Genomic DNA, 25,255 nt, shown 5'->3' on the forward strand with positions numbered 1-25,255 from the left:
GCAGCGCTCTGGACCAAGGTCTCAGACTTCCTAACTGTCCAGCTGGAGCCCCATGCTGACTTGAGAGAGGTGACAGGTGACAACAACACTGTACACAACCCGAAGGCAGGTGGATTGGATGGTACCAGTGTCCAGACTAACAGCTTTATCCTTTCTCATTTCTTCCCACCTAATAGCTTCCATCAAGACTTGTTGAGAATTTCCCGTAACTAGATTAGATGTGAATAGGTCAATCAAATAATTCTGATTGTCGGGAAATCTGGTCAGCATTAGCATTTTCTTTATATTAGTTTTCCCTTCCTACCTTGGTTAAGATTTGTTGTTGTTGTTGGTTTTAATTTTCTTCTTTCATATCTTCTCGAGTGATAGCAATGAAAGTTTCCAGGACCACATTTAATATACGATTTCTAATTCTGCTCATTGCATATGACCAGGAGGGGTGACAAAAAGATTGCAAGTTAATTTTGCAAGCTTCCTTTGGCATGAATATATTGTCCAGATTGTTTCCATACCTTTCACTTTCAGAAGTAATTATTCCAACAGAAAGCATGTTAGTTCGCTGCTGACTGACTGCTGGGAGTTGTATCCTTTTGATGTACCGAATAATTGACTTAAAAAAAAAAGCTTATATCAGCCACCAATAGAATATGGAAAGTCAATAGGAGTCCAGCACAGCAGTTTGTAGGGTACTAATGATAGATGACTAATCCATCCCCCAGCCAGGCAACAAATATTTATTGAGTGCTTGTTTTAGCAAAGTGCCAACTAGGTCCTGTGCAGGGAGGAGGATGACTCCACTCTGCCAGAACACAGGGGACTCACCGTTCTATATTGCAGGTGTCAGTTCTGGCTACGTGTTAGATTCTTATGGGAGCTTTTAAAATGGGAGGCTCTGCTCAGAGATTCTGCGTTCCTTGTATTGGAATAAGACCCTAGCATCAGTACTTTTTTCAAGCCCTCCCCAGTATTTTAGACTTGTAACCCAGCTTGGAAACCACTGTTCTAATCCATAGTTGCTCAACCTTGGTATTATTGACATTTGGGGTCTGATCATTCTTTGCCATGGGAGGCTGCCCTATGCACTCACTATAGGATCTTTGGCAGCATCCCTGAACTCTACCTTCCAGATGCTCCCCCGAAGACTTCCAAGTTCTTCTGACAGTCACAGATGTCTCAAGATATTGCTGGGTGTCTCTGAGGAGCATAATCACCCCCTCTTTAAGTTACTGCTCTAAAAGTAGGAATGAGACAAGTTCTGAAATTCTTATCTTTCTAGAAACAGGAGGAGCCCTGAGCTACCCCTGAATAATCATCCTTCAGTCTTCTTTTCCTTCTCATTGTGTTAGCCTACTACAGAACCCGGTCTGGAGCGTCAACCATGCCCACCTGTCACAGCACAAGGGGCATGGACTTCATATCTGCCCTAAAGATCTGTGGTTCTGGACTTTTGGTGCCTCTGAGAAAGTTGGAAGATAGCCAATGGGTCCTTTGCCCACGTAGGGCAGCGGTTGGAGGAGCTGAGAAGTGACTGGTCCCTTGGGCAAGACATGTGCTGTACACTTAGCTGCAGTCTGCATCACCAGCTGCCCCTACCTCCCAACCACGTTTCTTATTTATAATGTTTCCAGTCTAGCCCCAGAGGCTTAGGGCTTATGAAACCCTCTCACACAGCCTGGCCCCATGTGTCCAGAACTGACTTAAGTGTGTGCAACATTTCAGAAGGGCTTTGTGAATACTCTGAAATCACACCCTATCAGGACACCTGATGCACTGCAGGCCCTGTCCTGGGAAGCATAGCTGTAGAGGTAAATAACGTAAGGAGCCCATGTTGATGATAAAATGAGGTATAACACATTCATGGAGTTATATTCAAGGGGCACCCAAAAGTGACACTCAACCTGGCTTTACAATATAGCTATGGTGAAAGAACACAGTATAAAACAGTGCATAAAGAGTGGAAGAAAAATCTTTCAGTAAGGAAAAAGAAAAATCTAAATATACGTCTATCTTTGCATTGAAGAAACACTGGACAGGTACATAGCCAACTGCTTATAGATGGCTACCTCTGGTTAGAAACTAATTTTTTTTTTTTTTATTTCAGATGTTCTATGTGTCAGAATTCTCTAAAATTGATCATGCATTATTTTTCCAATAAAGAAAGGCTTTTTTTGTTTTTAAAAAGTACCATTGAAGGACAGGTGGTCACATTGACATAGAGAAGAGACTAGCTAGATAGTGAACTTGTGGGGTTCTGTCTGTTAGGGTAGAAATTGGTTTGGGTGAGGTGGACCCACAAAGGAGGGAATGGACATTTTCCCCAGGACCAGGCCTTCCTCATAAAGAGTAAGCAGGGACTTTCCTGGTGTCCAGGCCTCTAAGGACATTGCTACATGGATTGTGGATAAACGGGGACATGGAGGTTTGAACCTCGTGGTATAGGTGGAATTTGAAGTCGGGAGAAATAGCGGTGGAGCCCACTGTTCATTCTGAACCACAGTCCAGCCCTTCACTTTTCTGTGCTCTGAGGTGGCTGGAGAGAGTGAGCCTTTCTGCCCCTCAGGGTCCCTTACCCCTGCCCCTCTGGCAGCAGATCCTTAAGCTCTGACAGGATGTGCTCCTGCTCATGGGCTATAGGTTAGGAGTGAAAGGTGAACTGAAGTCTTAGTTTTATCTCAGAATTTTTCTCCCTGGCCATGATTCTGCAGCCAGTGACCTACAAGGGAAGAAGAGAATGTACTTCTTGTGGTTTTTCAGTATCCTCTCTGCCTCAAGTGGGCAGTCACTCATGTTCTTTGTGATGATATCTGAGGTCTTTGCCTAGAAACGCCATCTTGGGCTGAGCCAATGAGGTCATGCATTCCAAGCTACAACGGCAGTAACAAATGCCAGGGGAAAGTCTGAGGAGCTTCCGTGAATCATGAAAGAATCCAGAAATAACACATAGGAGCATAACATCGTTCTCAGGAAGATACCCCACTCTGTTGGGGTGATGTCACCACTCCTTTGCCACTCAGAGATTAGGTTGGCAACTACACAAAAGAGCAAAGATCTTCCAGTCAAGAAACAGCACGGAGTGGCCTGTGTCAGCACTGCTGTGGCGGGCTCCCCTCCTGGACGCCAGGACTGGGCCTGGCATTTAGTAGAAATCGTCTCTTCTTCCTGGTAACTCAGTGCTGTACAGGAGGACAAGGACAGTGCTCCAGAACATCGAGGGTGACCCCTGACCTTTCAGGTTTTCACAGCACACTGTTACAAATAGCATCCATCCCCACCCGACCATCCCCTTAGAAAAGGATGCTTGCAACCCAGCAGTTCATTTTATGTGCACCGTTACTAGGAATTGATCCATCAGTATTGAATGTGGGGGAACAAAACTAAAACAACTTTATTTGTCAGTGTTTTTGAAACACTGCTGGTATGTATCTTGTTCTTATAATATGAGCTGTCAAAATAATGTGCTTACAAATTTCCTTCATCAATAGAAAACAAATCCAATATTCCAGAGAATAATTTTTCTATATTTATGGTCTCTAGCTGTCTTGTAATTATTTATCCCCATCATTGCACGTGAATAGAGCCATTTCACAATTTATATTAATGATTGGATGTGGAACATGAGTACAGTTTTAAGTGGCTTGCTGTTCTTTCATGGATTTCATTTTTTCGTGTTACAGAATTTTTATTTTTTTAATATTTTTTTTTAGTTGTAGTTGGACACAATACCTTTATTTTGTTTATTTTATTTTTATGTGGTGCTGAGGATCATACCCGGGACCTCAAATGTTCTAGGCAAGTACTCTATTGCTGAGCCACAACCCCAGCCCCTTAATTTTTTAATAAAGCATTTACATGTTTCAAAATTTAAAAAATGTATAAGAAGGAGAAAATGACTCTCCCTTCCACCTTTGTCCCCCGTTCAATGACCCATCAACACACCAAGTAGACAATTCCCATCACAGGTTAAGTATCCCTTATTTGAAAGCCCTTTTTTGGAAATTTCGGATTTAGGATTTTTTTTTCAGATTTTGGAATATTTGTATATGCATAATGAGATATGAATAAAATATACATAACAAAAAAGACACATCTTAGCTGCAGAGGGCTGGAAGGGATGCTAAATACACTGCCGTGCACCCATGTTTTGACTGCAACCCATCACCTGAGGTTAAGTATGGAATTTTCCACTTGTGACATCATATCAGCCCTCAAAACATTTCAGAGTTTGGAACATTTTGGATTCTTAGATATTCTTGTCTGACACTGACCAGCAGACGTCTTCACTGGTCATATGCTGTTCTCTAACTTCTCTTCTGGAATTAACCCAACTGATGCCTCGTTTCTGTAGTTGATTTTGGGTTTGCCTATCTTTATCTATTCAGGCTGCTATAAAATACTATAAACTAGGGCAAGGGGGGGGGGCTTGCAAACAACAGGAACTTATTTCTCCCAGTTCTGGAGGCTGGGAAGTCCAAGATCCAGGCGTTGTCAGACTGAACATGTAGTGTGGGCGCATTTCCTGGTTCTTCTCACTGCATCACATGGTGGAAGGGGAAAGTCACTTCTCCAGGTTTCTTTTATAAGAGCACAAATCCCATTCATGAGGGCTCTGCCCCTGTGACCTGATCACCTCCCACAAGCCTCACTCCCAGCTTCCATCACCTTGGTGATTAGGTTTCAACACAAATTTTGGAAGGACACAATCATGCATTGGACACAGACCATAGCACTGTTCTTGCTCAGATTTGCTTAGACCCCCTCCCCAGCTCTGCTCTCCTTGGTCTTGGCTACAAACCCATGGCAGCTTAACCCTGCTGTTTCCTCACTCCATTCATGGGACATCAGCTAAATGCTACATTTAGCTCATCTAGACAGGGCTGTGCGATCATTGTGCCAGCCATACTCAAGAGATAAAGACATCTCATTTATCTAATTCCATTAGGGGCATGATCCTGGATTAAATCCAGAGTGGATCCATTTCAGAAGGGGTTTTCCACTTCTTGGATCAGGCAGTTTCCCCTTTTTGGGTAAATGTGATGTTATTGAGCCATAGCCTAGTAATGGGACCAAATTAGACTGTATGGAGGTACCAATTACACATTACTTGTTAAGCCAAGCAGAGCTCACCAGTCACATGGTTTGTTCAGAGTTTGGGCTTGATCACTGAGTTCCAGCACCCACATCATATTCCTTAGCGCTCCTGAGAGGCTGAGTCAGAACCCAGCTCCTGAGTACTTGGTCAAACACAACTATAGCTGCCCAGAGGGGCCTGCTCCCTGTGCATACCTCACCATCTGAGCCCATGGTGTTCTCAGAACATAATCAGTTCCTGTCATTTATCATATTCTAAGCATGCCTCACATACTGCCCTCGTTCAAACCCTCCTGATGATTGCTGGGTGGGAAGAGATTTGTGACTGGGGTATGTGTATCTGCTAGAGTTCGGCCAAGAAACTAATATCCACAAATGCTATGAAAAGATAGGGTTTAATAAGGAATTAGAGCTTATGTGAACCTGGAGAAGCTGGGGGATTAGGGTCTGGAAGAAGTGAGATGAATTAGCAGAGGTGGGCAAGTTGGAGCTTGTGAAAAGGCCCAGGGAGCTGTAACCATGTGGCTACTCAGCAGGCCTGGAAAGGGCTGCTCTGGAGAGATCTGGGGAACCAGCTTGCTGGAGGTGAGCATGGAGGCTGCTGGTACACTGCAGGGCATGCCAGGAGAGACTGGTACCTTCTGCCCTGTGCCTGACCCCACAGCCTTTGCAGAGTAGTGGCCTCTATTTCACTTTGTAGAGGAGATAAAATGATCCTCTCTCCAGCCTTCAAATTTCTCAGCCAAGACAGATGTCTGTGACAAAGGCAGATTAACAAGAACAGATTTACATATACCTCGTGGTTATGGTTGGGTATCCAGGAAATGAATGAATCTCAAAGATGTGGCTTTGAATTTTGGCTTTAGTTCCATTGTCCACTAAAACAAACCTATGGGGAAAGGCCAGTTATGGGGAGGTGGCCAGGAAGAGCCAGTGGTCAGTGAGGGAAGTTTTGTTTATGCAGGTGTGGGTTGATGCCTTCTCCATGGAAGAGTCTGGTGACTTTGTCATCTTTCTCTTCCTGGTACAGAGGAGATGCCCCAGTAGACAGAGATTTTGAAGCCACTGCAATGGTGTATGCCTATATCCCAGCTGCTCCGGAGGCTGAGGCAGAAGAATCACTTGAGCTCAGGAGTTCAAGGCCAACTTTATTTAAAAACAGAAAAAACAAAACACAAGATCTCCTTTATAAAGTAGGACCTCGTGTCATCTAGTTCCATCCCTATTAGTAGCTTCAACCAACCACAGAACATATTTGGAGAAAATACTGTGTTGGTACTAAACATGTACTAAAAACATGTTCTTTAAAGTATTTATGTTGTATTAGGTATTATAAGTTTCCTAGAGATGATTTAAAGTATATGGGAGGACATATAGAGAGGTTTTATATAACCTCATGTTTTGGTATCTGCAGGGGGTCTGGAAACCAATCTTTCTTGGCTATCAAGGGATGGATTTCTTTCCTAAAGTAGTCATTTTTCTGTTGTCAGAGCTTCTATGTCTACATTTTTCTCAAAAATCAGTTCAAAATGATCCTTATGCTAAAAGAGACATATCCTGGGGTGGCATATTCTGATCTGCAGCTCCTACCTTCTAAATCTTGCCTTGTTCCCCCCTCCTGTCCAGCTCTCCTCAAGTGGGAAAGGAAACTGGGGGGAATAGTACCCAGCCTTACATGGGAGAGTGGTGCCACACGCACAGTACAGACCCAGCCCGACACCTCCTCAGGCTCCAGTGTCAGGAAGGGACATATCCAATGGCCTAGGAGGGATCTGGGCTGCAGTTTATGTTCACAGGAGTCCTGAGCAGGTAAAGATGGTACAGCGCGTAAAGGACAGCCAGGGAAAGGGCGCAGGGTGGGAAGGGAGAAGAGCCAGACCAGGGCTCTGAGCTGCTCCAGCAGTTTAGGATGGGGAAGGGGAGAAGGTGCCAGCAAGAAGGATGGATGAAGAATGGAAAAGTTGAAGAGTTGGGAGACAAGAGAGTGGAGCTCCAGGGAGGGTGGAATGGGTGGCGGGGTCCCAGGATACAGAGCCCACTGGGGAACTTAGCATGGTCAGATTCATGCTTGTAGGGACAGAGGCCAGTTGGAGTAAGCTGAGAGCAGGGCGGACGAGAAAGTGCAGCCATGTGTCTTAACAGCTGGGAAAGCCTGGCTGTGCCATTGGTGGAGACAGGTTCTAGTTCTTACCCCGGGGAGGGGAGGGGTAGCATCTTAAGTTATACTTGCTTCCTGATAAAGGCAGAGGCAAATTCATTCCGACGTGTTCTTTTAAAATTATTTGTAATACATACACAAATTAACAAGTTTCACTGTGACTTGACATACATACTACATGGATCACATTCACCCTCCCTTCTACTGTCTTTTGCCCTCCCCTCTCTTCCCCTCCCGCTGCCCCCCTTCCCTTCTCTTCCCTAAAAGGTCCTCTTCTACCTTGAGGTCATCTTTGGTTTTGTTTTTTAAGCTTCCACAAATGAAAGCATGTGTATTTGTCATTCAGCGTCTGGCTTATTTCACTTATTTCTTCCTCTGGTTCCATCCCCTTCACTGCAAGTAACATGCTTCCATTTTTCTTTATGGCTGAGTAATATTTCAATGAGTATATATACATTCACCTGTTGTTTTTTTAATCCAGTTACCTGTTGATGGGCTGATTCCATGTCCTAGCTGTTGTGAATAATGCTTGCGATAAACATGGGTATGCTGTTGTCTCTTTTGTATGCTGACTTCACTTCCTTACTGTGCATATCCAAAAATGGTATAGATGGATCATAGGGTAATTCTACTTTTCATTTTTTGAGGACCCTTCATACTGTTTTCCATAGTGGCCATATTAATTTATGTCCCTACCAACAGTGTCTAAGGATTTCTTTCTCTCTCTACATCTTTGCCAGCAAAGATTATATATAAAATTTATTTTGACTAGGGTGAGGAATGAAATAGAGCCTCAGTGTATTTTTTATTTGCAGTTTCCTGGCTACTGATATAAAGCATTTTCTCATAAATTTATTGGCCATTTGTATTTCTTTTGAGAAGTGTCTGTTTAGATCTTTTGCCCATTTCTGATTGCATTACTTGTTCCTTTGATGTTAAGTTTTTGGAGTTCTTTTATAGATTCTCAATATCCATCTTCTGTCAGATGAATCACTGGCAAAGATTTTCTCCCATTCTGTAGTTGTGTCTTCATTCTGTTGCTTGTTTGCTTCATAGAATCCATTTAATACCTTCATGGATTCTTGCTTTTGTTTCCTTAGCTTCTGGAGTACTATTCAGGATATTGTTGCCTCTGCCAATATCTTGAAGTGTTTCCCCCATTTTCTTCAGGTAGTTTCAAAGTTTCAGGTCTTAGATCCATTTTTTGAGTTGATTTTTTGAATGGGGTGAGAGATAGAGGTTAAGTTTCAATCCTCCGCATGTGGATATCCAGTTTTTCCAGCACCATTTAGTAAGCTGTCTTCGCTTTGATTTGTGTTTTTGGCACCTTGGTCAGGAATCAATTGGCTATAGATGCGTGGACTTATTCTGGGTACTCTATTTGGTTCTGTTGGTCTGTGTGCTGATACCATGCCGTTTTGGTTACCATAGCTCTGCTGTAGATTTGAAATCAGATGCTGTGATGGCTATAGGATTGCTCTTTTTGTTCCATGTTGCTGTAGCTATTCAGAGTCTTGTCCTTCCGCATAAACCATAGGATTTTTTTCTCATTCTGTAAAAAAAAAAAAAAAAATCATTGGTATTTTGATGGGAATTGCATTGAATCTATAGATTGCTTGGGGTAAAGTGCCATGTTTTAAAAATATTTTTTAATTGTAGGTAGACACAATATCTTTATTTTTATGTGGTGTTGAAGATGGAACCCAGTGCCTCACACTTGAAGGCAAGCACTCTACCACTGAGCCACAGCCCCAGCCCTGAAAGGCCATTTTAACAATATTAATTCTTCCACTCTATGAACATGGGAGGTCTTTCACCTTATAGTGTCTTTGGTTTCTTGTGATTGTCATTGTAGATAGAGGTCTTTGCGCTTTTTTTTTTTTTTTTTTTTTTGAGACTATTGTGAATGGGATTGCTTTCCTGATTACTTTCTCAGCAAATTCATTATTGGTGAGCAGAAAAACTCCTGAATTTTTTTTAATGGTACTGGGGATGGAACCAGGGGGAGAATTTACCATGGAAACACATTCCCATCCCTTTTCTATTTTTTATATAGAGACAGGTTCTAAGTTTCAGAGGCTGACCCTGAAGTTGAATGCTTCTGCCCCAGCTTCCCAAATCCCTGGGATTCTGGGTGTGTGCTACCATGCTGGGCATGGTAGTTGACATTGGATATTACTGTTTACTAAATTTACCAATTTTGAGTCTTTTGGTGGAATCTTTAGAGTTTTCTAAGTATAGAATCATAGCAGTAGCAAACAGGGATAATTTGACTTCCTCCTTTCCTATTTATATTCTTTTTATTTCTCTCTTGCTCTGGCTCAAATTTCCAGGACATATTGAGTAAGAGTGCTGAGAGTGGATATCCTTATCTTGTTCTTGATCTTAAGAGAAAAACTGATAGTCTTTCCTCTAACATGTGTATCCTAAAACTATCTACTGAGCTTTTTCTACTACTTCTCAGCACTGAGCTGGGGAAAGAATCTTGAAAAGCACAGGGGACTTGTCTGAGGAGTTCCTTGTCCCATAGTTCTCATTTCCTCTGGGAGGCAGGTAAAGGCCTCTATACTTAGGGATGGACAAAGAGGGCTGGGCTGGGCTCAGAAAGTCCCATGCAAAGGGGAGGGAGCTGCTCAGCCAGAGGAGACCTCTCAAAGAGAGGTAGTATCTGCACTGGGTTTTGTAAAATATCTAGGAAGTCTCTAGGCAAAGAGGGAGAGGGGCAAGACTTCAGCACCTGGGAATCACCATAAATTCTTCAGGTCTGTAGATAGGACCAGCTACACAAAGATGCCTGCTCTGGTAGACCACTTAGGAGAAAGGATGCAGCCCCAGCACACAAAGCCTTCCCCCATTTCTACCCTGCAGATAAAAGTCCCCATGTGGGGTGCAGGCAGATAGGGATGGGAATAGGTACCCCCGAAGTCATCACATATAGCTTCATGGGATTAAAAAAAATAAAAACTTTCTCTGCATGTTATCTTGTGGAAAGAAGGGGGTTAGAAAGAGAGGAGGGATGGGTGCAGGGGAGAAGAGCAGAGGAGGAGAACCATAAAAGCCAGAGAGGGTTTGTTTGACCCTCAGGAGGATTTACCTGGGCATGTGTTTGGAAGACCGATCAGTCCTGGGAAGGGAATCCATGAATCATTTATGACTGTTTTCACTCCGTATTCATTAAAGGCCTCTGCACTATTATTATTGAACTTTAATTGGCTTGGCACTCAGCTTGGCCTCTTGCAGCCCTTGCTCCTCCCTTTGCCATCAGAAATTCCTCGAGTGAGCAAGAGAGCATGAGCAAGGGCTGTGCTGGGAACAGGGCGGCTGGGCCAGCATCACCAGGAAGATCAAATGGAATGCGGTTGCTTTTCTTTCTTCTCTCTGATCATATATTAATAAATGTATCTCATTGGGCTTCTGCTCTGCTCCCCACGAGCCTCTCTAAGCTGCCTGGAATCTCTCAGCCCCCTTTGCTTTCTCAGCCACCGGAGAACTTTTCCATCAACTCCCTCCTCTCGTGCATGACAGCGCACATCCTTTGTTCCAAGTGCCACACTGGGCACTGAACCAGCAGCAATGTGTGGGTTACCTGATTTACTTCTTTTAATACACTTCAGTGTAATTATAACCGCATAAAAGAGAAGACAAATTGGCAAGTAATTACAATGTTAATTTGGTAATGTTTTATCATATTGTGGAAACGAAATTTCCTCTCTAATTGTATTGGGGGGAACACGTTCGTCGATGGTACGGCTTACTGAGGGATTCTTGAGAATGGAAATGAAACACCGGAGACAGGAAAATCAACTCTCCTCCCCATAAGTATTCCTTTATTTGCATGTGTTTTTGCAGCCTCCTCAAAAAGCTGACTCGTTTATTCAGGCCTAATTAATGGAATGCCACAGACTGCATAATTAGGCCATGACGGCTTTAGCTGATGGATGGCTTTGGATTCGGAAGCTGGAGATACCCCCCAGGTTAAAAAAAAAAAAAAGGCACTAAATGCTTTCTTTTTCAGAATCTCACAGGCTGTGCGTGCCTCACCACCATCCCCCCTGAGAATGCGACTGTGGTTCCCGGAAAATGCCCCAGTCCCGGGTGCCAAGAGGCCTTCCTCACCTTCCTCTGTGTGATGTGCGTCTGCAGCATGATTGGTGCCATGGCCCAGACACCCTCAGTCATCATCCTTATCAGGTAAGCTGTGGAAATAGCCCTGAGGATGTGAGAGCTAATGGGCTATCCCCACTCCACCTGGCATGCACCTGGGGTCGGAGGGGGTCACACTTTTGGACTCATGTACATGTGTCTCACAGCCAGATGAGATAGGGCTGCAGCAAGGAATACAGGCCAATAGGAATAATTGCAATCAGTCAATCAATAGGGACGTCAGAGTAAGAAGTGACAGCAGGGCACAATGGAGAAGACCACATGTCTTCCCAGGAAGAGCTTCTGCACGTGACCCTGAAAAGGAATCTGCATTGATCTGTTCAGAGAGTAGTGTTGGAGTAAATGGAAAATGGTGTTAGACTAAACAAATCCCTATGTTCAGCCCTGCCCTGCCACGGATCAGCCATACACCCCTGGGCATGACATCTTCCCCTAGACTGTTTTATAATCTGTTATGGGGGGAGGTGGTCACTGGTCCAGCTTTCCTCCTGCAACAGCGTGTGACCCATCAAGACCATCTGTGTTCAAATGCCATAAAGACGTGAGGGATAATTGTGCCAGGGGGCTCATGACAGGCAAGGAGTCACTTTTCTTGTACAAATAGGTTTTTATACCATACTAAGTCATCCAGAATTCTGTCACTCAGGACCCATCCTGGGAGCAGACGAAGTGCTTCAAAGGTGACTCATTCAGCAATATTCTGAGTGAATTTGTCATTTGAAAAGTCATCTAGCTTTGTGTGTGGAATCTAGAAGTGAACTGACCCAACCCTAGTATCCACCTCAATCAGAGGAAAAGATGCCACTTGAACACTCACCTTTTGGGATACAACTATATAAGCAAACCAATGCCTTCCCAAGAGCTCGAAAGAAAGAAAGAATGAAATACTTGGAAGCACCCTGAGTCGATGTACCTCATCAACTGATTTGCCTGGCTTCTCCATTCATCTTGTGCTGCCTACCACATCTTTTGGTCTTTGTTATGAATTTTCATAGAAGAGGATTTATACAAAGTACTTATGTTACCTAAAAGGTCATTAGCAAGGCCTTAAGACTGCAGAAGCATCAAGGGTACAATAGCAAATTGCCATTTTATACTTCCTAAGCTTGAAAAAAATATATTTTAAAAATTCATACCCAGTGCTTTGCAAGGCTGTGGCCAAACTAGTAAAATCACATATTGCTGGTGACATTGAAAAGCATCAGTCCTTTCAAAAAAATAATATGGCAATGTGAGTTAGAAGCCATAAAAATATTCAGACCCTTTTATGCAGAAACCCTACCCCCATCCTTCACCATTTATCTCAAGAAAATACCTCTCTACAAAAAAAAGGCTCAATACAGACAGACTTTTATTACAACGTTAACTATAATAGCAGAAATACCTGAATTGAAATAGTGAGTTAAATTATGGTACTGCAACTCGACAGAATAATGAAAATTCTTAAGAATGTGAAAAGTGTTTATGAAATGAACCATTGAATTTAAAACTCTATATGGAAGATGATTATATATAATATGCATATGGGCAAAACCCATCAGATCTCATGCATGGGTTTAGGGTGGCTGCCTTATGAGTGGTTTATTTTTCATTAGAAATTCTCATAATGTTATATTGTGATATTCACACACAAAAGGCACCACACACAATGCAGGAAAAAAATGACCCTTACCACTTCCAGTAGCAGTAGCTGGTCCCTTGTCTCTCTATGACTTCCTGCAAAAACCCAGCCTCTGGTGCTAGGTGGTAGTGACTGCTGATCAAACAGGGAGAGTCTGTTGAAATCTCAATCACTTCCAAATTTCAACTTGATGAACAGCCCATGGAGTTTTGCAGGAAGTATCTGATTCCCTTTAAACAGATCAACAACAGATGTCCTCCAGGACCTGGGCTGGGCCTTGTCCCCTCTCAACTCCATGCTTAGAGGCACATGTCCTGCATGTTAAAAGGCCAAGGTAGTTTTTCATTCCATCACTTTCCCACTGTAGATGTTCCAGGCAGGCAGTCGGGGCTGCAGTCCAGATGTGCCTTAGCCTTTACCCTGGCCCAGAATAAAATGCTTGCTCTTAGGCCAGGCAGAAGCATACCCATGAGAACAGTGCTCATAACATCCCAGAGCAAGGAGAAAGCTGACACATACTGGTGCCAACCCTGGACTCTGGTTTTATTGTATTGTTAGCATTCCCCCTTTATAGATAGAAGTACCAGAGTGTGGTTAAGCAGCCATTAAGTTGTGACACTAAGGCTGCATGCCTGGGCTTGCCTGGAACTTTCGATAACAGACTGAACCCTCCATTTCTTTATAGCTAAATACATGAGAAATGATTTCTTATGGGAACCAGATTCCCAACAGGATATGAAGAGAGATCTTAGCGCCTTGCTCACTTTGTTCCTAGTGACATGATAGCTAAAAGGAAATCAAATTTCAAGTGATAAATATTCTAGCTCATTATACCATCATGTTTTCTTGATAAGGAGAATTTGCCTTTATTTATGTGTCTTTCAAGTTAAACCTTCAAATGAACGAGCTAAGACTGTAGCCATGGAGCCCGATAACGTTGAGGAACTTGGATTTTGTAACGTATTTAAAAGAGTAGGCGTTCTGTCCAGAGAGACACTGATCTCCTCATCGACACTGTATGGCCGTCTGCCTCAATCAGCCAGAAATTCATGTCCCACTGCCTTGGGATTACTTACCTATACCATATTCTTTATAATTTAAAAAAGTATGTATTTCCCCAACAATCACACATTTTTAGTTTTCCCTGAACATATTAGAAATGGGGGAAGAGATTATAAAAATCACTTTGTTTTTCCCAGGTTTCTATAACAAAACACCTTGGAGAGTATGATAGTTTATAACCAATAGAAACTTATTTCTCACAGTTATGGAGGACTAGGGAGTTCAAGATCAAGGCACCAGTAGATTAACTGGTAAGGACCTACTTCCTAGTTCACAGGTGACAAATTCTGTGTCCTAACATGGCAAAAGGGACAGGGGATCTCTCTGGGATATCTATTCTATAAGGGCATTAATCCCATTTATAAAGTTTCCACCCTCAGGACTAATCACCTCTTGAAGACTCCACTATAACCTTGAGGATTACGTTTGAAAGAATGAATTGGGGAAAAACAGTCAGTCTATAGCACACATGTAGTTTTCCTTGGTTAATAGTCACTTCGGGGCCTATCATGCCAAGAACCCAGAGACATGTACATCTGAGGCCCAACCCAAATGGTAGGTCATTAGATGGATGCTATTGGATTGTTGAATGGATGACACCCACTCAGTCCATAGACAAGTTAAACATCCTGTGTACTGCATGGCCTGTTGGTAACTTTGTCCCTAACCTTTATTTTCTTTTTTTTTTTTTTTTTTTTTTTTTAAGAGAGAATTTTTAACATTTATTTTTCAGTTTTTGGCGGACACAACATCTTTGTTGGTATGTGGTGCTGAAGATCGAACCCGGGCCGCACGCATGCCAGGCGAGCGCGCTACCGCTTGAGCCACATCCCCAGCCCATCCTAACCTTTATTTTCTACAAAACCAGCTATTAGGCTGTCCTTGCACTGCATGGGTCTTCCGTCCACACTGGACGACTCTGCCTAGCCAAATGCTTCAAGAGCCAAAATCATGTGCTTCCCCCTCCATCCCCTAGAGAGTCATGATGGTGACCACCAAGCCATAGTAGGGCTACCTGAGGTCATAAGTTGAAGACATCTGCAAGCCATCCACCAACTTACATACTCACCCAGCACACGCCATGTGCTAGACACAGAGCTAGGACTGAGGTCACAGTGATGAGCAAGATGCAAATCATCCTTGACTTCGTGGGGAGAAGGCATGTACTGAATGAACACAAAAGAGATTGTGTTATTGGTTGTGTAGTTCTATCTATCTAGAATCAGTCATCACTTCCAAAACTCAACCGTCATTCATCTCCTTAAAATATTTTACTGAGAATGTTCTAGAAAATGTGTAAGAAGATTGTTTAAAGGGACTATTCTGGGTAAACCAAAGCCAGAAAGATTGAATCAATTTAAAAAAAAAAAAAAAAACAGGACGGTGATTATTAGAAGGTCCTTCCCAAGTTAAAAGGTACGGACGTGATATAGATGCATTATTTCTCAAATGGTCCATCCGGGATATCAAAATATTCTAGTCTGATAGAATAACAAAGGTGTCCATCGTCCTAGCTGGTTTGTAAAGCATAAAGAATTATTTTTTCTCCGTTGTTTTCCACATGTGTATCTTGTATCAACTCAAGTTGCTTCTCCCCTCAACAAAGGTTAAATCTCTCTAATTTTAGATTTTATGACCATACATTCAGCCCTTGGAAATTATAAGATTAGCTCAATTATTAAAGAAACACTGTTCAATTTCTAAACTTAGCTCTTGCAGTCATTTTTTAGAATTTAGACAGGGAATTTTAAAAAAAAGTGATTAGTAATTGTCTAAAGAAGGGGTGTGATGGGCAGCAGCAGCAAATGACTGTGGGCTTGGTAACTAAGGAGGAGTGATAAGAACGTTTTTCTCCCTCTTCATCTCTTTTTTATGTAGGACAGTCAGCCCTGAACTCAAGTCCTACGCCCTAGGAGTTCTTTTTCTCCTCCTCCGTTTGTTGGGTATGTATTCTCTCTCTCTCTTCCCTCAGTAACAAATTGGATGCTTATTACCAGGTGAGTAAATATCAGTGAAATTGCCCCATTTCCTGGGTTTGTCCTTAGTTCTATAATGTTTAATTATTAATAAACAAGAAACTGAAATTTTTGCTCCCAGTTTAAATTTAGGCAATCCCTGGGTGTCAGAGTTTCCACGTCTACCAACTTGTCTTTATGCCACCCTGAATTCTAGTTGGCATGAGGAGGAAAAGCAATGTCACCAAAGGGGAGAAAGATTTGATGTCACAAATTGGCACCCTCATTAAACAGCTTATGAACAACTTGTGAAATGCTTCACTCATGGGGCTGCCAGTCAGGGGAGAGAGTAAAGCCCCCCAACACCTAGCATATGGAAACTTTGCATCCTTTAAATGTTCCCCAACCGATTTGGTTTATTTACTTTGGGTTTCTGGCATGAGGCAAATGCAACTGTGGAGCTATAGGGTCTGTGTTCCAAGATTTGGTCTGGATAGAAGAAATATCAAGTCTAACTCCCTCAATACAAATGAACAAGACAAGAGCTTGTGATTGACCCAAAGAACTATGCACGGCTGGGGGAAGCTAGGCCAGTCAGCCTAGTACCCACTTCCCAGCTATGCCTGCCCTTATCTTGTTAGACCACACTGTTGCTTTATAAACATCCCTTTGTCAAGAACAAGATCGAGGTAATTATTTTTTCCTTGATGATAGGGCAGTAGTCTTTTTAAATGAACTTTAATGGCAACTGAGGGGAGAAGGGGAAATGTACTGAGTAAATGATAAATTCCTCATTCCAACTGTTCAGTCGTGGATTAGCACAAAGACCTAGAGAAATGTGTATAAAAATGTTTGTAACAGAGGAAAGTTGGCAGCAACCTAAATGTCCAACAGCAGGGAATTAGTAAAACCAGTTTTGGTTTATAATCCCAGTGGGATTCATGTTCCCCTTTAAGATTCGGAAAAGAAAACTATATATAGACTTAAAAAGGGCACATGATATATGGAAGGGATAAAAAGAGGTCTGTGATGCACACTCTACAAAGTATGAGACATCAAAACAGTATCTTCTGTGTAAATATATATATATATATATATATATATTCTAAATTTGTCTTAAATTTTCGAATATATATTGCTTTTATAATGAGACTAACTCCTATATGATATATGGAAGAAGAAAAAAAAATCATTCTTAAATCTATTAAAAATATAAAGTCCTCCCTGGTCAATGCCAAATACATAGCATATGGACCTCCTCCATTCCCTTTCTTGTCTATAGCAAATAATCCAGTGTCATGATCATTTCTGGCATGCCTGAGACAAGGCCTCAGACTCCTCCACCATTGTAAAATGTCATCTTTGTCTTATTTCTTTTGCATGGAAAATAGAAACCTTATAGGTATGAAGAAGATACCCCAGATAAAGTTCAGCACTGATTCAAACTAAAACATTCGGGCCTTTTCTGGGAAGTTCAAGTAACTTGCAAAACTCAACCGTGACACAAAGCTCTACTGATTTTCTTTTTTATCTACCTACCTATCTAGCCACAAGAGTGGGTGGCAAGATGATGATAGATATATAATACCAGCAAGTTAGAGACCCTTACTTCTGAAAATGGTGAAACCATTCTACAGACATTCAACAACAAACTAATATTTATTGAGCACACACTGTATTCTAAGGTCCTGGATCATCCCTAGGTAAATGATCATAGCCTTGCCTTTAAGAGTCCTCTCTCCCAGGCTGATAGGAAAAAGGGGAACCTACCCTGTGTGTAGATACTAAGGACTCAACATATCTTTCAGAATAATTTTGATAACACAAAATGAAAATAAAATGCATGAAAGTTAATGAAAATCATATGACAAGTGAAGACAAAACTCAAAATGATTAGGTGTGTACAATGTGGTACTGTTAAGATCATCCTGTGCTGCTCTAAAGCAGTCTCACCATTTGTGTATCTGCTCCAGGAATAATCAACTAGGCATTACCTAGAAGGTTTTTCAACTTCTGCAACCATAATCCCAAGATAAGTTTTGCACATTGGCCCAGTACGCACATACATATGCATAGATGCATCTGGAACAAAAATTACATCAAAAATACCTTCAATATGTAAGACACATTCTGATATTTTCTATTCTAGTCCACACTTTTAAAATGTTGGTCATGACCCACTATATTGATTTTATTGCTCATTATGGGTCACAAATCAGTTTGGAAAACCCTGCTTCAAAAGGATATGACACAGTTTCATCTTTAATTAAAAGTGGCTTAGCCAAGAAGTCTTGGCATTTGGCCTAATTTCATTTCTTGTAGCACCCAATAAGATTAACCACCATTATTATTAATGAAAGGCCCATGGAATAAATCAGATTCCATGCCATTGCCAACCTTTATGCTGGCCCCTCATGGGTAACGGGGATACAGTGGGGACATCACAGTCAGAAGTGACAAGATCCATGATGGAGTTGGCACTGACACGACAGGCACACATGGAAAGGCCACATAACTTTGCCTTGGAATGCAGGCCACATAACTTTGCCTTGGGATGCATCCTTCATTTGGAAAGGATGTGATGCCACCCCTAAAAGTTACGCAAATGAGCTGGTAGGGGGAGAGAGTGCTTTCAATGAAGGCCCTGGGGGTGAGCAAGGATATGGCATGTTTGGAGGCTGAAGAAAGCCCAATGTTGGGGACAGAGATTGGAGATGGTGGTGAATTAAAACTTGATGAGAAAGGCCAAGTGGGGACTAAGTAATCAGGTGCTGGTGTAATAGACTAGCTGAGGGAGGCTTGTGGGGAAAGGTAGGTGGCGTTGAGAAATATTAATGAGGCTTATTCTCTGAACAGAAGTACAGTTGACCCTCCATATCTGCAAGTTCCATGTTCAGTCACTATAAGCTTTTTAAAGAAATTAAATCTGTCCCAAACATGTGCATATAGATCATTTTCCCCTAAGCAATACAGAACAACAACTATCGGCATAGCATTAACATTGTGTCAGGTATTATAGGTAATCCAGAGGTAATTTACAGTATGCAGGAGGATGTATACAGGCTTTATTTAAATACTAGGCCATTTATATAAGGGACTTGAGAATCTACAGATTTTGCTATCCCTGGGGGCTTTGGAACCAATCTCCCTTGAATTCCAAATGTAAGAACTGAGTATGTGGGAGAGAGGCACCCACAGTGACAAGTCCTAAGAAATGGCTTAGATGATGCTGTGAATGGGGATTTATTGAGACAGAAAGATGAGGAGCAATTTGGGAGTGACCAGCACTGTCTAATATAACTTTCTAGCCACATGTGGTTATTGAGTAACTGAAGAATGGCTTCTGTGAGCCAGATGTACTGATTTTTATTTATTTTTCATTTAAGTAACCACATGTTTCCAGTGGCTATCATGTATACAGGTACTGACATACCACCCTCAGTGGGTCAGGGTGGAAGAGGGGTCAGCAATGCCAGACACTTGGCCGTGGTTATCATAATGAAAGAGGACAGGACCTAGAAGTGAAGGTGACATTGGTTTCCCCTTAGAAATGAGTTGATAGAAAGGGCAGAAACTATAGTAGCATTGGTCGGTGTGCACTGAGAATTTCCCCAGTAGCCCTGAAGTAGAGGTGATATCAACGGAGCAAAGAAATCAAGCATGATAATCAAACTGAGGCTGAAGTGACTGACCATGATACTGGGCTGATTCAGGAAGAGGTAAAGACAGGTCGAAGTAGGAAGGACAAAGAAAGAAATGAACTGCATTAGCCAGTCCTAGTGAATAATGGAAAAAGAACTGGAAGCTGTGGCCAAATCTTTGATGTCTGGCTTTGAGATTAAAAAGGTAGAGCACTTCTGAGAGATGCCAAAGCCCAGGGCATGGCAATCCAAAGAGGAACAGGGGTAAATAGCCTGGAGTCAAGAAAAGGGCAAGTTGTTAAAGTCCAAAATGTAGAATTCCATGTGCTTGGACAAGTTTGGTATAGGGGAGGAGGCCACTGAGCTGGAGAAATTACAGTAAATTCAGAAGAAAAAAAAAGAAAAATAATCCACTCAGCAGAATCCTGCAGTAGTTGTGGCCCTCCTTTACCATCCTGTTGCAAACAGCCTGGTCTCTGCTTTGAGGGTTGTGGTCCAGCCATTTGCTCAGAGATGTGCTTAAGAATCTTGTTCTTGGCGCTGGGGATGTAGCTCAGAGTGCTTGCCTGCATTTATCCCCAGCACTGGGAGTGGGCTGCAGGGGGGACTTGCTCCTTGTCATGGCTGTCACATCAAGTCATCAAGTCAATTTAATGGAAACATTCACTAAGATCCAAGGTGCTGCCAGGGTAGTGAAAATAAGCAGGAGCAGCATCCTTCCGTGAGGGCCTCAGGTAGGCCAATGAAGTAGGGATAGGGAAGACATAAGTTTGGAAAAGTTAGAGAACCCCGAGTTTCAAAGGAAAAGATTTTACTCAGCCAAGTAGTTACCAGGGTGGCACAAAGGAGGGTCTCTGATGGAAGACTGGATATGCACTTGGAATTCTGATTTAGGGACATCAGCCTGAGAGTAGGTGGTTTGGCAGGATCCAGGACAACTAATCAGAAGCACTGAGGTAAGAAGATGCTGATCAAGGCTAGAGCAGGGGGATGGAAAGACAGAGACCAGTGAGAGCCATAGAGTGAGACAGCAGCTCTTGAACCTCCTCCCTCTGTCCCCATGAGATCTTAGCAAAAAAAGCTGCTGCAGAGGCTCAGATGAAGCTGAGGTTTTGAGCCCTGCCAGTGGGTCTATGGGGAAGTCTTTAATAGACCGAGATAACAGATGCAGTTAATCAAGCCTCTCCAGGGTTTTGAGAAGAACTGGCGGGACTCACCACACAGCCTCTATCCGCCAATGCCTGCAAACAGCACTGGGAAGGTCACCCATGAGGTGCAACTCCATATGAAGGGATCATTCCTGAGCAGATTGTCCAGGGGTTTTGTCCACATTCACGAATTACCCTGGGGAAGTGTGTCTTGGAAACTCCTGCTGTCATGCAAACCTTTGTTGAGCTCCTATGTGAATAGAGAAAACAGTGGAGAACTGAGCACATTTAAATGTTCCTTTGAAAGCAGGAAAGCATGGCTCACCCAGGAATCCCAGGTGAGGGGGAGCAGGACACATTGTTGGCATGCACGGAAGCCCCCTTTCATTCACCATTCACCATGCACTGATCTGTTTAATCTGCAAACATTCGGTAGGCACCAGGCTCTCGGCGCTTCCTGCTGCTCTGGCCTCACATAGCGACCCCTATGCCATTACTATCTAGGTGGCTTTGGGCAGGCATTTTAAGTGGCTTTAACAAGGGTCCCAGGAATGAAATTAGAACACACAGCAAATCCTGACTTTGCCAATTTAAGAAAAGTGAATGTCAGGTGTCCCTGGAAGATGCTTGCTGATGTCAACAGTCCGATCTCTTTCTTGACATTGCTGAAGCAGAGAAACTCATCCATCTTTTAAGGAGAATACACCTTTCCATATTCCTCTCTGGCTGGTACTGGATGTAAGAGTAATTCCACTGGGTTAAGTAGATTCCATGGCGGAATTCAAGTCTTGGCAGGTAAGCTGGAGAGGAATGGTTATCTTTTTAAATGTAAATGGCAGTCATTTGCAGCTTCCCTTTGTCCTATAAAGGGTGGATTTATTTCCCTTACAAAAGCCTTTCAGTTCACCTTTTAAGTGTAGACCAAAGAATATAAATAGGGCCCTGCCTTTTCAACCTTGAGAGTGAATTAAACAGCCAAGCTATGGGGCCCAGATGTTTAATCTCTGTTAATAGATTTCTGGAAAAACAGAGACAATTTCTTTAAACAGTGCTGCAATTTTTGCATTGAAATATATATATAGCTATAATTTGAGCCAGAGTGTAATAGGAAGTAAGATTTAATCCTTTTAATATTCTCCATAATAGCAAGGAACAGCAGTGAGCCTACACATATCCTCCCACCACACCATGCCCCCAAGATGGGGACCTGGTGGCTGTGGGCTTTGTCCACAAGTCCCTGCCCAGCAAGAGAATGTGATGGTACAGGCAAGAGTCCCCGTGGAGCTGAAGCAGCCATGGCTGTCCTTTCTACTGGTTCTTGTGATCATTCCAGTTTATTAGAGGGGAAGGGAGAAGGGGACATTCTCAACAGAGAGTGAGTCCTCTCAGGAAAAGGACAGTGTGTCCCTCCTGCCCTACTGGAGATCCCAGGAAAGTTACCAGAGAGTCCTGCCAAGGTCCACCTCTCAACTTTTGACTGACAGCAGGACAGCATTGACTTTCAAGTCCCCATGGCATATGACAACTGCAAGTCACTTTGGCCCATGCTGACCAGTTCTAATTGGAACCTGTTCTTTCAGATTTTATGGAAATATCCTTATCTCTGGTCCATGTAAAGGTCACAAAAGTGCCTGCCCTTCCCTGCTAAGGTAACTTGTGTTCTTATCAGCATTTCAGGTCTATGTTTCTCCTGCAAATAACAGGTTGTTTGCTGAGGAATATAACATATCTTATTGACTTAAATCAGACAGGGTTGCAGATAAATTGCTTTGACAGAAAGCATGTGGGGTCAGCACCCTGGGCCCGGTTTATAGAATTATTCCCTTAATTCCAGGGTGTAAGGTCAGGCAATGGCCAGAACCAAAAAGGAGGCAAATTTTAAAAGGCCACTGAAGGAGGCTTGGCTTTATATAGTTCCACCTGGAGTGGAATCTCAATCAGACCAACAGAGCAGATAGGAGAAACCTCGTGGGGGCTGGACTGAATTGGAGTTTTATGGGGCTTAGGGTAGGAAGGGAGGGCTTGGGACAGGAAAAGGGATTTTTAGAGTCCCTTGTCCCACTGGAGTTGGTCCAAGGAACTGGCTGAGATCCAGGATTGGCCAGGAGACCCCACCGATTGACAGGCGGTTCCCTCAGCACCTGATTGGTGTTTCTTTTGCGTGGGGCTGCTAGATGCTTTGTTCCTAAGTCACCTTCATTGACCTATCAAAGGGTTGTCTGTTCCCTATCAATGAGGGGAGAACTGCTCTGTCAGAGTCCAGAGAGGTGAACATTCCTCCAAAATGTACAATTTCTACCCTAATTCTACACCATCATCACCTCATTCCTCATTCAACACACAAAGAGACACTAGGTCTTCCTTCTAAAGGCACCTGATAATGCTCCAAAATTGACTGAGGATGTGGATTATTCTTGCAAGTTAGGGTTTTACAGAAACTTAGCTTGAAGGGTTTTCTGCCGCAGATTTGCACCTATATAGTTTAAGATTTGGATATTTTTGTCCTAAGAAACAGGAAGGAAACCCAGTTTTTTTTGAGAACCCTCCACAAATGGTGTCTCATTTAATCCTGGCAAAAACTCTGCAAAAGAATATAATTATGCCCATTTTATGAACAGCAAACCAGAGGTTCAGTAAATTTGTATAACTTGCCCAGAGTTGCACGGCTTCCAAGAGGCAGAGTCGATCTAAAATCAGCTCTCTCTGGCTCCCCTTCCCTTCCCTCCCCCGTGAAACCACCTCCAGATGTAAGCTCCTGGCTGAAAAAGAGGTGGTAAGAACAACTGACAACTCTTCCTGCTGACATGTATCATATCTGCCACTACTGCTGGAGGCATTCTGCCAAATACTCTGAGAGCTTGTTTACAAAATAAGGCGCCAACCTTCTCTCTGCACTAACCACCCTGGAACAGGGAGGGCTCCACACTTTGCACAGATCAGAACCCCCTGTGTGCTTCCCTCTCTTCAAAACCAGCTTGCTTCTATAAGCTGAGCAGAAAGGTGAATAAAATGTTCTCGGTAGCCCTGGAAATCCCCAATAAGAGCTCTAAAATCATCTCAAATCTACAGACTGTGAATTAGAAGAAAGAGAAATTACTGGGTTTGGGGTTTTGAACTATTGGATCAGGACAAATATCTCCCATTCTCAGGTTCTTTGTATGTAAAATAAAGGGGTTACGGCATAGGAGAGTATACTATACAGTGCTGCTGTGGGGGTTAGTTAATTGACTAGGTATTACAGTCATCCTATTGTAGAAGTCTCCCATCGGTCTAGGGGAACCAACTGCTTGCAGAGACTTCTTGGCTTTTTAGTCCCACTGAAAAATAAGGAAGGATGAATGGCTAGGTGTGAAAATTAGTTGCAAGGGTAAGGACTCCCTTCTGTGACTAATCAGGTGAGTGAATGGCAAAGGCCTATAATGGAAAAGATCCAGTCAGATCCTCATCTTTGGTATTCTCTGCATACTTGGAGTTTAAGGCCTGAGAGCTAGAATTCCCCTTTGGGAAAAAAAAATGTAAGTCAATAAAAAGGAAAAGATGAATATGGAGGAAAAGAACACCAATCCTCTCTGTATTCAGAAATATAAAAGGAATCTCATGAAGGAAAGTCTCCAGGTACTCAACCTGAAGATTATTCTAATATATCACCCTAAACCCTCTGTCTCAAACAAGTAGGGAAGGGCTGGGCCCTTGCAAAATGCTCAGATACCTCATTTGGGCAGTATTTTCCTTAATCCTGAACAAGCAGGTGGACTTAGCTCCATTTTAAAGGTGAAGAAGCTGAGGCACTGAGAGATCAACTTGCCCTAGCCTTTTTGGTTCCATAAGTCTACACCACAAATACTCTTCAAAATATTGAGCATACCATGAAAATCTTATGGGCACTTAGCTTTCTAACTCTTTGAAGGCTTTTTCCAGGGCATTGTCATTGACAAGGAACAGGAAGGATAAAACTGATCTCTTTAGCACATTCAGGTATGCCCTACTTTCAAGATAACTGCATATCGTAAGAATTCCCACTTAGGTACAGGTATGTGAAGGCGTTACATTTTGGCATTTTAGAGGGATATTTTCATTTAAACCAGTTTCAACAAATAGCTCTTTTGTATTCAAAATTACCCTTGATGTGCTTTAAGTATGACCTGATTTGCCAAATCCCAATTTGTGTTCAGGAGTCCCTTCCCAGATCAGAGCTTCCACCAGCGGTGTCTTCTCCATATTACCATCACTCACAGTGATGGGGGGCTGGGACAAGGGGAAATGACCTCAAGAAAGGTCACAAGAAGCAAAAGGAAGAAGAGGAAGGAACATTTGGAAGCTGATCATAACCAAATAAAGCCCAGAGAAATGGAACAGTGAATGGATTTGCATTGTCCCACTGTGCCTCAGGAACAGGCCAAATTAGTCCCATTTATCCG

At 42.7% G+C, this 25,255-nt stretch overlaps 1 protein-coding gene across 2 annotated transcripts in view; it reads left to right on the forward strand.

Annotated features, from left to right (window-relative positions):
• The window catches only part of Slco3a1 (solute carrier organic anion transporter family member 3A1), a 297,126-nt gene that overhangs the window by 260,795 nt on the left and 11,076 nt on the right, over positions 1 to 25,255 (forward strand). For both annotated transcript variants that reach the window (XM_026394053.2, XM_026394052.2), the window contains exons 8-9: positions 11,262 to 11,437; positions 15,972 to 16,036. In XM_026394053.2, coding sequence (XP_026249838.1) covers positions 11,262 to 11,437; positions 15,972 to 16,036 — 241 coding nt within the window. The remainder of the gene's footprint in view (positions 1 to 11,261; positions 11,438 to 15,971; positions 16,037 to 25,255) is intronic.

Source organism: Urocitellus parryii, chromosome 6, assembly GCF_045843805.1.
Source record: "Urocitellus parryii isolate mUroPar1 chromosome 6, mUroPar1.hap1, whole genome shotgun sequence".
In the NCBI taxonomy this organism is placed as follows: domain Eukaryota; kingdom Metazoa; phylum Chordata; class Mammalia; order Rodentia; family Sciuridae; genus Urocitellus; species Urocitellus parryii.